Source organism: Diadema antillarum, unplaced genomic scaffold, assembly GCF_040938485.1.
Source record: "Diadema antillarum isolate AM-2024a unplaced genomic scaffold, OU_Dant_1.0 seq00000616_RagTag, whole genome shotgun sequence".
NCBI classification, from domain to species: Eukaryota; Metazoa; Echinodermata; class Echinoidea; order Diadematoida; family Diadematidae; genus Diadema; species Diadema antillarum.
The window spans coordinates 79126-94513 of record NW_027271540.1 but is presented as its reverse complement, the minus strand read 5'-3'; the positions used below and the strand labels follow the sequence as shown (position 1 = coordinate 94513).

Sequence of the window (15388 nt, the reverse complement as noted above, 5' to 3'; positions counted from 1 at the left end):
TTCAATGGTCCCATAACCTTGTTTCTGACTACTATCCTGCACTCTCACTGCTTAATACACAGAGCCTTCCAAACATACCTTTTCTTAATATACTCTCTTTAAAGAGCATCAATTCCTCCTCCACCCTCCATCTTGCACCAATTCATGAATCATCAAGGCACCTACCACCTTGCATCCCTTCTGCGCAACACATGTTCAGCGTCAGTAGATGACGTCACCTATGAGGATCGGGAGGGAGGAATATCATTTATCTTTGAGGGTGTTGATCTTGTTGATAATCTTGAGCGCTGGACCAAGCTTCATGTTCATGGCGGTCATGAGATGATCCTCTTTGAGTAGCATCAGGGCTTGGCCGTCAATCTCCTGTGAGTGAAACTGCTCTGCGTAGTCGCCGCATCCCGGCAGCGTCCGGATGAAAGTGGCAACATGCTCCACCGACCATGATCCGGGGTCGCGCCCCAGTCCCGGCGGGAGATCGTCGCTATCGTCCGAGTACTGGAAGCTCTGGTCGCTGCGGCTGGGCGAGGAGACCACCACGTTGGGTGAGGGTGAAGAAGGGTTCTCCTCTGATGGAGCTGAACTGGAGCTGCTACCACTGCTACTGGTCTCCTGGGGGAGCTGTACGTTTTCCAGTTGTGGGGCTTTGCTCTGTAATATCAGCAACAAAAAGTGGTAAGAGAGGCGTCGAGCAATCACCGAGATTGTCTAAAGTTTGCCACACTAGCAGTCAACAATATTGAAACATGTGTATTCAGAGCAGGAAGTTAGATTTGGAGTCAAGATTCACAGTGACTGTAGGGAATACCTGTGAGTCACAACCATACACTTTGTATCACAGGAGTGTGAAATACAATTTTATAAGAATGGGAAAGCAGGCTTTATATATGGTTTCCTGTGTGTCAAATGGTCAGACAGAGAATCTGATAGGTAGATCTACACCAACATGGAAGATTTTATATCAAGATCACTATGATCAGTTTGTGTGTATTTACATTGCATTTGCTATCAGATCTATCATGAACTGCAGCAAATTCACGAGTATGAAATACTCCAAATTTGATGTTTATGAGCACAGAAATCTACACGTAGGTATGGTGGTTTAGATGCACAATGCAATGAGCAAAGAAGCCAATAGGTAGACTTAGGGAGGACATGTTAAAAAGCATGTTAACAGCTTTGCCGAGACATACAATACACCATGTGAAGGACTTGATTCAGGGAAGAAAACAAACACTCACCCACACACTCACATTAACAAACACCAGAGAGTGCGTCAGACACCCACACATTAATAACACACAAAAACATGAAAGGAAATATGGTACAACTTTGTGTGTACACTCCCACACACACTGACACACAGACTCATACACACCATTAACTACATGCATATTTGAACAAATGAATGGTACAGAAAATCAGGAACTACAAGAAGAAACACATGTTCATGCATCTTTTTACATGCTCTTAATTGACGAATATGCTTTTATAGTGTATGTTATTTGGCTGTTTAACAGAATTGATAATGAAAAATGTGATGATTTTCTTGAAATGCATTTCTAACTGATTTGTTGCGTACTACCGTGGACATCTCAGGGAGCACAAATATGTGATGCCTTGTCACAAAAGCCATATAATGTCTGAAAAATATTTCATTTGGCATTTAACAGATCTGAATTTGTTAGATGTCAAGCTTTAAATTGATATTCATAAAAAGTGCTCTACACAGAAAGCATTATAAAGAAGAATTAACAAGTTAGAAAACCATAAAGATTATATAGCCCAAATCGGCTCTACACACATTTTTCTTGCTTTATGATCTCCAACTTTATATAGGTAAAATGATGAGGAAGAAAGATTTGCGGTGACACCATGTGTATGTAGTCCTTAATCAGATCGCTGTTTGGCAGAAGAGCCTAGAAAGAGGAGAAACGAAGAGGGAAGCGACATATGGGGGTTGTGAGGAGGGCAGAAAGTGAAGAGTGGGAGACAGTAATGGGCTAGAGGTTGAAGTTGCACTAGTGGAGACGGTAGAGAAAGGAACACAGAGAGTGGTAAGGAAGAATAGTGTGAGAATCAAGTAGGATGTTCGGACATCGTTAGAAGGGGAAAGATGAAATAGAAGGGAAGAGGAAGAGGAAGGAGTTGAATGTTGGAGAATCATGGAGATAGGGGAGAGCAGTAATAATTCATGAAACCAAGAGAAGAAAAACGAAGTCGGCGAACAGTGTGGCTATGGAATGCGGAATCAATGGAGAAAAGACGAATAATCCCTCGAAGGAAGGGTAAGTAGAGGAGAGATGAGAATATGTTGATAGAAGGGAGAGAGAGAGAGAGGCGGGGGGGGGGTGGGGGGGGGGGGGGACAAAGAAAAGAAGTAGAAAAGAACAAATTGAAATTCAAGACGTAAATCAGAGGGAGCTAGTATGGATCCTAGAATGAAATGCTGCTGAGAAGGAAAAAAATGGAAAGGAAAATTGAGGACAGTTAAGTCCTGAAAAGGTTCCTGTGGGAGAAAAGCAAAAATAAGAAATCAAAATGAGATTAAAGTGTAGACCTGAGGAGAGAAGACAAGAGAAATAACCTGTGGAGAAATGTGTAAATTAATACTAGTGGTCCTGAAAAGGACCACTAGTATTAATTTACACATTTAGGTAAAAATTAATTTAGGTAAAATGATGTCACACCACATAATTATAAAGTGTCCTTTGTGCGTATGCATATCCCAAGGTTTTTTATGTATTTTGTGTACATTAGGAGTAATTCAGTATCAGTTGCAAGTCATACTATGTAATGAACCATGCACAAGTTAGAGTGAACTGTGAGTCACTGTATCGGGGCAATTACCCCCGGCTAAATACTGGTTAGTTATAAGGTTAGAGTAAAGATTAGGGTTAGGGTTAGGTTTAGGGCTAGAGTTTGAATTAGGGTTAGGATTAGGGGGCCGTATTCTGAGAGCTTATTAAGTGTCTGATTAGCACTTAATTACCGAATTGGTATTCTGAGAGCATGATTAAGTAGGGGGTATATTAACTACCATAGCAACAAGCGTTTTGGCGGGAAGGACCTACGCGTTTGCGCGTATCAATGCGCGTGCACCTCTGAGAGGACTTAATCACAGAGTTAATTACGAATCGGTATTCTGAGGGTGTAATTAAGTATGAAAGTTAATGGAAAACTTAATGATACCAAAGAGTGTCATTAACTACTCCGATATCACGCAATACATCGTGTTTTCTCTGCCACAACGATGATTACCGTCTTCGGTAACCGAGGAGCGGTTGAATGTTGTTATCATGGTATCCGTAGAATTCAGAGAAAAAAAGAAATAAAAGCCGATCTTCGAGGAATTTTGTCATTTTATGTGAGCAAAGAGGTTGAGATCTTCGCGTGCGTAGGTGAGGGGTTGTAATCAAATACCGGAGTGTGCGCACGGAGCTCTTGGGTTGTAATTACAGGGGCGTGGAGGAGCGCGCATTGAGGGCATATTTGCGCGTGTAATCATCATTTTGGCTTCTAACAACGCGTCTGATTGGATGGAATAACAATTAGATGGGAGGGACCTAAGATAATTACAGGGGACTTAATCATACCTTAATTACGTCCTCAGAATACCGATTTTGCCCATGATTAAGGGCCTATTAACTTCATGACTTAATCACGAAGTTAATTACAGAATTAATTACGACCTCAGAATACCACCCCAGTTCAGGATTAGGATTAGGGTTAAGGTCAGGGGAAGGGTCCGGAGTAATTGCCCTTGACCCATGAGTCTTATCTCACCCAAGGCTGGGAGACATTGAAGCTGAGGCGGCCATGTTTTCCTCTCTGTCCCTTGAGTGGCTTTGCCTTCAGCTGTAGCTTTAGCTTGTACTTTGTCTTTTCTGGCTTCTCTGGCTGGCGTGGGGAGAAGAGACCAAGACGCTTGGAGCAACCCACGTTGTAGCGCTTGGCACAGGCCATGGAGCAGAAACGCTTGGAACGCTTGAATTTGCGTGGCGAGTCCATTTTGCCACAGAACTCGCATCGCAGCAGAGCACCTTCCTCGACTGGCTCAGACGCTGTTGTTTGAAGGAAAAATGAAAACTTGATCTAAGAATTTCATGCTATCGAATCGTTGTCAGTGAGAACATAGATTAGGCTTTTATATTTTAGGATATGCCAGATTAGAAGACTAAAATTTAAAGTGGCAGAAGTATGATCATTGCTTACCGGGAGAATGATGAGTTGTAAGTAAGGCATGGGAGTGGGAGCTGTATTAAGTGTAGGCTCAAAAATATTTTCAAGAAAATTGCACAGGCATTTACACATGTAAGTTCAATGTCATAACTCAAAGTACAAGTATTATCTCCTGATCAACTTTCAAACAACCCATCCCAGAAGAGTTTCTGTCGAAATACCCATCCAAATCTTCACATGCAGATTTCAGTGCCTTACAACAATACTCAATTTAGACAACTCTTTGGATTTGCAATCTACAGGTAGCACGACTATCACTTTTCATAATACTGACCTGTTTAGAGCAATCGATCTCACATCAATATAATGGAGGTTCAAATGTAAAATGATAAGAACTTTTATCACATGATGATAAAATCATCACATTATCAGATTTTATTCAAGGTCACTGATGATAAAGACTTAATTTTACCGGGTCTTTTCTTGCTCTGCGGTGGAGTGTTCTTGTAGGCCACATTAGCTTCGGACAAAATACCGGATGTGACCTGTTTCATGACATACAAGAATGAAAGATAACAGAGTAAATAAGACACATGCTACAGATTTAAAAGATATGCAGCCCATCGAACACCTCAAAAATTCACATTCCTAATATAACTCTTCATAACTCCCCTGACCCCTTTAAAAACAGCATTTTTGCATTACTATGTTATGACTAACTAAGAGGGTAATCTCTCTCCAGACTACACTGTACATGTATATCAATAAAGTGCAGCTGAAGTAGAATGCTCCACTCTTGGTTCTCCTCATATGCTTTTGTAGGATAGGGAAGCATGAAGCAGTGTGGTATACATGTACAATGCATTGCTTCATCAAATATGACTCTACAGTGGACTCCCGTCATAACAAAGTCCTCGAGAGTGGCATTTTTCTTTCGTTACATTGAAAATTTGTTATGACCGAACAAATAAACAATAAAAGACATAGAATGGGTTGCGGCCTGAATCTTTACTTCGTTGTAACTGGAATTTCATTAAAACTGTGTTCGTTATAACGGGAGTGCCCTGTATTTGTTTGTTATGAGAGGTTGAAGAAACAAATTGTAACAGGTACTTTAACATAAATACATAAACCTCTTACAGTGTATGACATCAGTCAGCATGATGTATGATAGAAAACATAGTAACATACCGGGAATGGTTCCTTTGACTCTTCAATGATGAAGCCATCAATGACATGTGTGAGGATGTGTGGTTTGACTACAGCCTTTGGGATCTCCTTTGGTATTTCAATGACAGCCTCTGTGACCTCAGACCCCCCACCCTCTGTATCCATTGGTTCACTGATGTTCGCTGATGAAGACGGCCCTGGGGTCGGATTTGTGGAGGATGTTGCGGCTGCCGTCGATGTCACCTTGAAACGACTGTTCTTGGAAGAGGTGTCACTGTCGCTACCTTCGGATTTTAAGGAGGAGCGAGGTGTGGACTGGATGTGGGACTGGGTAGGAATGGTTGTTGAACTAGGACTATGGTTAGATTTAGCCGACATGTCCACTGGTTGAAGCTGGGGTGACCCCTTGGGCGATGTGACCAGGTTGATGGGTGTGGCATCAGGACTAGAGTGAAGGGTAGGGTCACTGGTGTTGTGGTGGGAATGTGCTTGGATTGGCCCTGTGGGACGAGGGGATACTCGAGGTAAGTGAGCTCTGATTTGAGCAGTGGGTCGGTGAGCCTGGTGCAGATTCTGCTGGGGTCCAGCCACAGTCAGCAGCTGGTGGTTGCTGGTGATGGTGCGCCCCGGAGACGGGAGGATGGGTTTGTGGTGGGAATGGGAAGGGCCAGAATGAGAGGAAGGCATCCTAGCTCTTGTTGGTGACACCAAACCATGTCTGATTTGGGGGGATGCAAGCCTCGGGCTAATTTGTCCATTTCCAGGGGATGGCTTTGTTTGTGCCTGGACAATCAACTGCCCAGTGGTTGTCATAGTAACGCGTGAAGATGCGACATGGTTGCCGCTGAGAGCTGCTTGTAACCGGGTATTACCCTGCGGGTAGGCAAGGAGTGTTGGAGAGCCAGCATGAGGGTAGAAAGGACCTCGCACCTGTGCTCCTTGCATCATGATGGAGGATTGCACCCCCCTACCTGCTGCCGAGATGGGGATGCGGATTCTGGGTTGCTGTCCTCTGGAAGCCTGTGGTGGGCTCCTGGAGGGCGGAGTCTGTTCCCTGATGACAAGACCACCAGACCTGGCCTGGGCACGTATCTGAGCTCTGGCCTGCATCAAGGCCTGTGCAGTGGTAGGTCGCATGGGTCCATTGGCCATAACGCGAATCTGATTCACATGGGTGGCCCTGCCCGGTGCACTCTGGATCGATCTGGCATGGCCCCGTATTGGCCTCACCTGACCACTGATCGGTCGCACCTGCTGGATTTGCTGGACATGTTGCACTTGCTGGACCTGCTGCAACTGCTGTCCGGCCGTCGTCGGCATTACCTGTCCAGTGGGTGTCGGTCGTATTGTTGCTGCGGTGATACGAGGGCTGGCGGGCTGGTTGGGACTGGACTGCGTCGTCTGAGAGGGAGTGTAAGATCGAACAAATATAGGAGTCCTGGTTGTAACTATCACTCTTTGGCCCTCAGAATCTTTGGTAGTCCCTGCCGGTGAACTCCGAGGACTTGCTCCACTGGGCTTGGGTGATGGAGAGACTCTACTTGGGGGAACCAAACTCCCTCCTGATGGAGGTGGGGGGAGTGCCACTTTGTGCACAGGTGCAGAGAGGGGTCCATCAACAAGGGTTGGGGTGGAAGCAGGTGATGGGATGGGTGTGGTCTGCGGTGCAATAGTTGCTGGTATTGTGGTTGTGGCAGGTGTGGCAAGTGTGACAGCTGATGTCTGTGGAGGAGTTTGCTGCGACATAGTTGTAGGGGTGGTTGTCCCTCCTGGCACAAGATCCTGTGGACTTGCCATACCTGAAATAGGGGGGGGGGGGGGGAAATAAAGGTTCTGGGTTATTTCAGCACCATCAAGTTACAACCATCAGCAGACACCTGGGATTCAACTTACATTTTAATTGACCATCTGACAGATGACTGCTAAATGGAAGCAGGTTTGTGACACGTTTTTTTTTTTTATTTTGGGTTATCTAATACAAAATGTCTACTGTTGAAGCAAGAACTGTGATGCTGACAAAAGAACTTGCCAGTAAGTGTTGCTGTGCATGTTTATGTTTCAATTCAATAATTGTACAACCTTCAACTGGCCAAACTTTTCCATGACAATAGCCAAAACACTGTAGCTACAAATGTACAAGCTGTCTGTAATACAAAATCCACTCACACTTCAACTTGTATGTTGGTGTAATATTTGCACTGAAATTAGCATTGCGTGCAGCTGTGATGGTATGTGTACAAAACATTTGATCACAGTATAGAATTCTACTCATACTGTCCCATTCACTAACTGACTTACATTGTAAGTCTAACAGAACACTTTGTGAGCAGCAGCACCACTGGTACAAACAGGTAATTACTATTTGAATGTGTTTGATGCACACCATGGCTAAGCAATGTACAGCAGTAGCAAATGTCATGCATATCATGGGAGTATGGCACATGGGATACCCCACGAGGGATACCATGCATGGGAGTTGGGGGTTTCACAGTCGTCCACATTGTACGTTATACATCACTGGTGTGTTTTGGCACAATTCAGAATTCATTCACCTCTTTATAAACAGTAAATACATCCATGATGTATGATTGAGGGTACCACTTATTGTCACCCCAAGGATCTGCAGCCTATTTATTCCCAAAGTATAAAACAAAGTAGCCCACGTTTTGCCTCCAATATGCCATAAATACTGCAGTTTCAAATATCGTGACCGTCCTGTTGATTCTGAATCTCCGTAGTGAAATAATGCCATTTTAGTGCGTGCAATGCATTTTCTTTGCGCGGCTTAAAAGGATACGCAGGGTGCCGATGGTAAGGTACCCTGCCGATACGTGGTAACGTGGCACCCTTACCATACTGCAGTATGGTATGGTACAGGAATTTCAAAATACAATTTAATAAAAAACGTCAATTACCATATAGTCGCCACTTGTGTGTATTTCCTATGCACTCCAGGGGGGCGAAATAACGATAGGCACTGAATTAGTTTGCCGCCCATAGCGCGACACGTATTAGAAGCGTCTATACTAGTTATTAGCGCATGTGTTTTCACACACTTCAAACAATGTAGGACCAGGATGCATTGTGCATCATCGCGTTTGAAAAACTTTGTTAATCTGCCACCTGAAATCCATTCGAAATAAAAAACATTCTAGCATTAAAAATGGTTTTGTGACCTGTTGCATATGGCAAAATACATTCAGATTATAATTTGTGTTTTTATGGAGGAAAAAGGTGAATTAGGAATATCTTTTGAGAGCGATGAAAATCCGTCGCCCTAGCTGATCTCCGATCACGGCATGCACGTGTTATGGATGTACATGCGACGTGAATGTCTGATGGCGACTTTAGGTAGTGGCGACTTAATGATAATCAACGTTACACAGGTAACCCGAACTTCTTATGTTGTCACTGCCTTGTGTGAAATGAAAAATGTATTATTAAACGTTAACAGTTGGTTACAGCATAGATCTACACTGTTGAGTGTTAGTGTTACTGCTGACTGTATTGAAAGCCCATGTCCATCATGGGCATGGCCCTGCGACTGGTGACCGACTAGACTAGACCTACGTACTGTATATTGCCAGAACAACACTGAACAAAGATCTCTTCGACAGCAAAATTCTTTGATAATGTCGATAGAATATGATGGTATAGTATAGTATTGCTTGCTTGAGGTGAGGATTCTTTCTCTTCTGCTATAAACGTGATAACAAGGCGTTACGTTGGCCTTATTGTGAGCGTAGCAACTAACGCAGCTCAGTCTAAAACGCGGCCACCGAATGAACAATTGACTGTAGGCCGAGGCTCAACGTATCGAACGTTGTTCTGTAAACGGGCAAAACCTATGTTTCCAACGTTTCCTTCGGCCATTTATTTACGTCTTTATGTAGTTATAATATATTGAGAATACCTACGAAATGAACTAAAAAATACTCACCTCTGACTTACGATGAAGACGGTTTGGACTCTATTCTTGAATAGGTTGTCTTTTCATTTCCACCAACGCGCTCGAACAACGGTGTAAACGTAACCTTTTACCTCTGTAATTTGATCATCACGTACAGTACGTTGCATGCATGCGCATGCATATCGGGCTATTGGGCTTTTTACGAATGCATTCATTTTTGTACCGTAGTGGTAAGTAGAAAAAAGAAGGAAACTAAATTGTAGATTGTATTAATCATGTACATTGTAACACCAGTACTCGTCGCCTTTATTTAAAGTTTAGTGTCCCAAGAATACATGTAATGACAAAGAGTTTCTGTAAAATACTCTCTATTTCTCTCTCCTTGCTCTCCTTTCCTCCCCATCTCTCCTAATTTTCTATACTAGTACATGTATTCATCTTTTTACTCGTCCTCGTTTTTTGTTTTTGTTTTTTTCTCCTGGGTCCCTTTCTCTCTTTCTGTTTTTTTTTTCTTTCTGACGATCCTTCCTGGCCGTTTTCTTCTTCATTTTCATCTTCATATCCTAATCATCATCATCTTCTTCTTCTTCTTCTTCTTCTTCTTCTTCTTCTTCTTCTTCTTCTTCCTCTTCTTCTTCTTCTTCTTCTTCTTCTTCTTCTTCTTCGTTGTCTATACTTTAATATTCATTGTACTTCCAGTAGGGTAATAATAAACATGGCCGATGTCGAAGCTATAAGATCCGTTTACCTCTATAAATGAGGATTTTATTTTATCACAGGTTTCAGACACTCTTTTGATATCCAAACTCGGTCAATTCAAACCTCGCTCATAACTTTTATATGCAACTATAGCCTTTAATTCAAGATTTCATTTTGAAATGGAATTGTATTTACAACTAAGGTAAGGTAATTTGTTGGGAACCAATAGGCCCTCGTCTATCTATCTTTATATCTATATCTATCTTTCCATCTACATCTATCTATCTATCTATCTATCTATCTATCTATCTATTCTATCAATCTATCTATCTGTCTATCTTACTATCTTTGATCTATCTATCCATCTAAGGCGTACAGGCCATCGGGTATTATCTTCTCCAAGTACAATATGTACATGTATTTTTCTTATTGGCAATCTATCACTCAGAACATTATCATGGATACCCTGACAGGTTTACAGATTCCCGATTTTGGAGACTTAACTTTCGACAACATTATCATTTAATGAGACGAAAATGACGTAGCTACAGAAATACAGTATAATACTCATGGCCGGGCTTCACCCATCTTGGGACCACTCATATAATCTCCACCCCCCCCCCCCCCCCTCCCCCGCCGTATTCAAGATCCATCTTATCTTACATAGGTTTTCAGTGACGTGATGTCGCATAAAAAAGAAAAAAAAATATGTAAAAAGTGATAAAACAATCCTCCAGATTAAATCTATTCACAGGCCGTGTTTGTGTTAATGCCTGCCATTGGATCTACCAAATATCTTTTTTTTTCTTTTTTCTTAGTCATGAAATGATTAATTAAGTTCGACACAGACGAGAACTCCTATTTATAATTAAACTGGGTACACATCAGTTTTGTTTTGTTTTTGCTTTGTTTTTTATTTGCCATGATTTTCTGTGAGAATGATAATGTTTGGATAATACAGAATGATACAGAAAATACATAAGAATGTCATGTATGACATCTGAAAATGTTAATTCCGTTATCAAACGGCGTGATAGGAAATGTTTTATCGTGTCACCAGTAAACACCCAATCATTGTGCAATCCGATGTCATCTAGAAAGGACTTCCATTGGATAGAACAACTCTATGTGACTTTTGATATTTCTGGTGGGAAATGCGGCGGCTTGTTGGTCTAGTGGTATGATTCTCGCTTCGGGTGCGAGAGGCCCCGGGTTCGACTCCCGGACAAGCCCATTCTTTTGTAGTTTTGACTGGCCGTATAAGAAGTAAAAATAATGCAAAGCTTTTTTTTTCTTCTTTTTAGATGAAGATGTAAAATGAAAGGAAAAGTAAGTAGCCAAATGGATAAATGTTAAGAGACGAATAAAACAGAGAGGAAGATAGAAGATAATGTATCATTTTGCTTCTTTCAGAACAGACAAGCCTACTTCGTTTATATGCGATTAGGAAGATCAGGGGATCAGCCTCGAAAGGCCAATGGCCTACTGCTGATTCATTTTCCTCCACCATTTATTTTAATTGTAATGTCAATCTGGAACACACACTTTTTAACTTTTAACTGTGATTATGTATTTATCCAAAATAATTTTTGGTTTGTATATGTATGTGTTAGAACTGATTGATTGTGTATTTATATGTTTTTACCTGAACTGTGGAAATAAACTGAAACTGAAACTGAGTACCATCTTGGATCTCCTGGGTGTCAAACACCATCCTCCTTGGCTCCAAGTCTGAGCGACAATCAAACCAGCAGGCTAACTAACATTACATAATTTGTCACCAGTACCGAGACTTCTAATTAAAAAAAAAATGCCCACCTACAGTGACTGCTCCAATTACTTCTACAACCGCCGATGCTATACTCCCGCTTTACTACTTATACTTCTACTACTGCTGCTGCTTTTGACACTAGTTCCAGGGCCGGCGGAGCGTTTTCCGGGGGGGGGGGGGGGCACTTCCGGGTTTCATGAGCTAACAAGCAAAAAAGAAAAAAGGTCCCCAGTTCATCTCTTCCCTACCATTTCCGAGTTTCTTCAGCTGACAAGCAAATTAAAAAAAAGAAAAAAACAAAACAAAAAACAAAACAAAACCAGGGGTGGGGGAGAAACAAAAAATATCTTGGGGCTTGTCCGGGAATTGAACCCGGGACCTCTCGCACCCTAAGCGAGAATCATACCACTAGACCAACAAGCCTGCACAGCGCCCTCACGGAGTTCAAATATTCTAGTACATGTTGTCGGCCGCGCCGGAACTGCCGACAATGACGCAATTAGGGTGTAATGACCGCATGAATGACGTCTTACCACTTAGCTGTCAAACAGTGAAGAGGTTAGTATAGCTGATATTACCTAAATTCCCTAACATCATCGATATATGGTTTTTATGATTATTATCAACATCAACATTGTTTTTGCCATCGTTCTTATCGTATTATCACCGTTTGTAATTGTCATTACATGTATTACTTTTGCTCTTAAACAGTGGACATCAAGATCTTGAGTAGATCTGGCGTCAGACACATGCGCCAGAAAGATTGGTACCAAGACACGCCCTGCCTTCGAGATGATGACCACATGGCGCAATCACTCAGTTTATATGCTACACGCAGAACTGTTAACTGTTCCATATACCTTTCAGGAATATTGGTTTGCATAATAGTTTGCATTGGTTTTGACAGAGGGATTTAAATAAGATGATTGTTTCTTGCAAAGCCCCTGTAAGGTTCACAAAATATCTTTTAGGGAAATATAAAGCATATTTTAGGAAGCTCTGTTCATGTACTTATCATTCATATTTCATCCTGTTTCATTTCATCATTAATCTCACTCACTTCAAGAGTATATCAAACAATAGGCCCTATGGGCGTATAATAACCATAATGTATACGTATTAAACGATATTAGATATGAAGAGTTTGAATGGTATATAAAACAGATAAACGCCATTTTCTGTTTTTAAGGGAGCTCATCATCGAACAGACTAAAATGAAATTATTTCAATGATATTACTCTCGTTACTATAGAGTGAGATATTTTTGAAGACATTGTTGTAATCATCACGTATCATTGATGATTTTCTTTGTTTTTTCATCAACTTCAGTTGCCAATATCTCAGGTTAAAGCTGGATCTTGGGGGAAGGGGGGAGAAGGGGTGGTATTGGGTGAATTTAAACTCTTCATATATATATCATATACATACAAATGCATACTAGTATTCAAAGATTAGGAACTTGCAAGGATCACAACATACAATGCCCAGACAATTCCCATGATTGAATCTTAAAATCAATCCATGACGACCCGTGAATAAATACTCCCTATTAACCCTTTGCCATTGAAATGTATAGCTCTCATCTAATAAATCTAACACGTGGCAAACCCACTTCTTACAAGGCAGGTAGCGAAAAATGATCGACATCACAGTACAAAGTTCAGGCGGTCGTGTAAGCAATCTGTCACTCTCGGAAGGTCTCACTTCCTGTCAACCAATTCAAGTCATCTCATTAACAGTTGATTAGTCAACAAAGTGTTTCGTCGGATTTCTTTTTCTTGCTTTAAACTTCCCCATCGGTTAGCTCTTTTAACAGCTAACTCTGATGATCATTTATTATCCAAGTTCCTGTTTCTAGCGGTTATTTCTGTACAGCGAAACATACGAGAGGAAATTAATGATTCTTACGAATTTTGATATTACGGATCTTAAACGGGACACCGCGCTCTTGTACGAATTACGCTTCCCTGAGCATGCGCCTTTAGGACACAAGTATAAACTAGTTCAGCAAACATCACAATCAGCATCAGCCTGGATAAACTCTCCAATTACATTGTACACACACTTTTATGTGCCACGTAGCTTCGCTTATCACAACTTATTCCATGAAGAGTGATAATTATATTGTGCTGTTGCCCAATATCAAACGTGTCCGGCTTGTTGGTCTAGTGGCATGATTCTCGCTTTGGGTGCGAGAGGCCCCGGGTTCAATTCCCGGACAAGCCCGAGAGATAATTTTGTTGTCTTTTTGCTCTCCCTGTATCACACATGATAAAACTTAAAAAAAAAATAATAATAATTTACTGCTAACTTATTGGTGTCGCTTAAGGGACTGGGAGTAAGTTTTTTTTTTTTCCCCGGATTCATAGCGAATAAAAAAAAAAATAAGCAGAGATATTTTCACGAATAATTAATTCTTCTAGTTCTCTGTGATTAGATTTCGGATTAATAGGAATGTGTCAGGTTATAGCTTTGACGTAAAGGAAATCAGCGATGAAATAATGAATAATAGCGATGATGACAGCTGAGTTTATGAGAGTATGTTATTTCCAATCATTCTTATGAATGGTGCAACCTATACCAACGGCACACATTTTTAAACAGACATTCAGCTACTAAGTATGCAGATGTGTAGGCACGTTCGGCTTGTTGGTCTAGTGGTATGATTCTCGCTTCGGGTGCGAGAGGTCCCGGGTTCGACTCCCGGACAAGCCCCTTTTTGTACACAAGCACATGCAATTCTTTTGCGGTTTGAATCCAATCTCTCTTATTTTATGTTCATAGTTTAAAGGCCAGGTCATGGTTGAAAAAGATATTTGTTTTTATACACATTCCATGGGTTTTATGGTAGGTTACAAGTAGATGACATCCTCCACAAATGTGAATAGGGCTAATATCACTGTCTCGTACAGAATATGTTCATTTATGACATTCCATTAGTCTATAGTATCTTATATCCTATTTATGTGAATGGAATCACTCCTGAATCGTTTGTTTGAATTTACTACAAACATAAGAGTCTACTGGAACAAGAAAAGACATTTTGCTAAAAGTCATATAGCAGTCGGCTATCATTCTGACTCGTTAATGTCACTGACGTGTTCTACTAAAATTTGAAAAAAAAATCAACATGAAATGACACAATACAAGTATATTTAATAAAGGGTTAGAATCCATTTCCACCTGCTTATCATTGTCTATGAGAGGCACAAAACTTATTGGAGTTACAGTATCAAGCTTGTGAAATTTGCACGCTTTGTAACCTGTAGAATTGCAATATTGTCAACATAGTCCAACCTAACGATTCCACAGCACATGGGTGGAGAGAAGCATCCCTTAGCTTGACCCCTTTGTAAAACTGGTTTATTTTTGTACGCACTTTACAAAAACTCCTGTGTCCATTTTGGTACAATGAAATTTGCCTCCTGTAAACAAAAAGATATAAAGTGCCCTACGTTTTGTGGCTGTTTTGATAGTGTATTTACACGGTTATTGTTCTCCTCTACATAGTGTGTCTGGCTCTTCGCGTTCATTCGAACAAGAGGAAAACTCCTGGCCGATCGGAGTAACCCAGATTCGCTTGAGGAAACACAAACTATTTAGAATTCATGCGTGTGTTACAGCTATATGCGTTGACAAAACGGACCAGTTTGCATGAG

The 15388-nt window shown here is 41.3% G+C and overlaps 1 protein-coding gene and 4 non-coding genes across 5 annotated transcripts; 3 read left to right on the top strand and 2 right to left on the bottom strand.

Moving 5' to 3' along the window:
- Positions 1 to 243: 243 nt before the first annotated feature.
- Positions 244 to 9383, bottom strand: LOC139735982 (uncharacterized). The gene is made up of 5 exons (XM_071646736.1): positions 9290 to 9383; positions 5371 to 7148; positions 4652 to 4724; positions 3784 to 4061; positions 244 to 648 (listed from the first exon to the last, which is right to left on the bottom strand). The coding sequence occupies exons 2-5, from the start codon at positions 7144 to 7146 to the stop codon at positions 244 to 246; spliced, it is 2532 nt and encodes an 843-aa protein (XP_071502837.1). The 5' UTR covers positions 7147 to 7148; positions 9290 to 9383.
- Positions 9384 to 11119: 1736 nt separating this feature from the next.
- Positions 11120 to 11191, top strand: Trnap-cgg (transfer RNA proline (anticodon CGG)). The gene has a single exon. It is a non-coding gene; the product is annotated as a tRNA-Pro (tRNA).
- Positions 11192 to 12080: 889 nt separating this feature from the next.
- On the bottom strand, positions 12081 to 12152 carry Trnap-agg (transfer RNA proline (anticodon AGG)). The gene has a single exon. It is a non-coding gene; the product is annotated as a tRNA-Pro (tRNA).
- A 1731-nt stretch (positions 12153 to 13883) lies between these two features.
- Trnap-ugg (transfer RNA proline (anticodon UGG)) lies at positions 13884 to 13955 on the top strand. The gene has a single exon. It is a non-coding gene; the product is annotated as a tRNA-Pro (tRNA).
- Positions 13956 to 14372: 417 nt separating this feature from the next.
- Positions 14373 to 14444, top strand: Trnap-cgg (transfer RNA proline (anticodon CGG)). Its single transcript has one exon. It is a non-coding gene; the product is annotated as a tRNA-Pro (tRNA).
- The last annotated feature ends 944 nt before the right edge of the window (positions 14445 to 15388 follow it).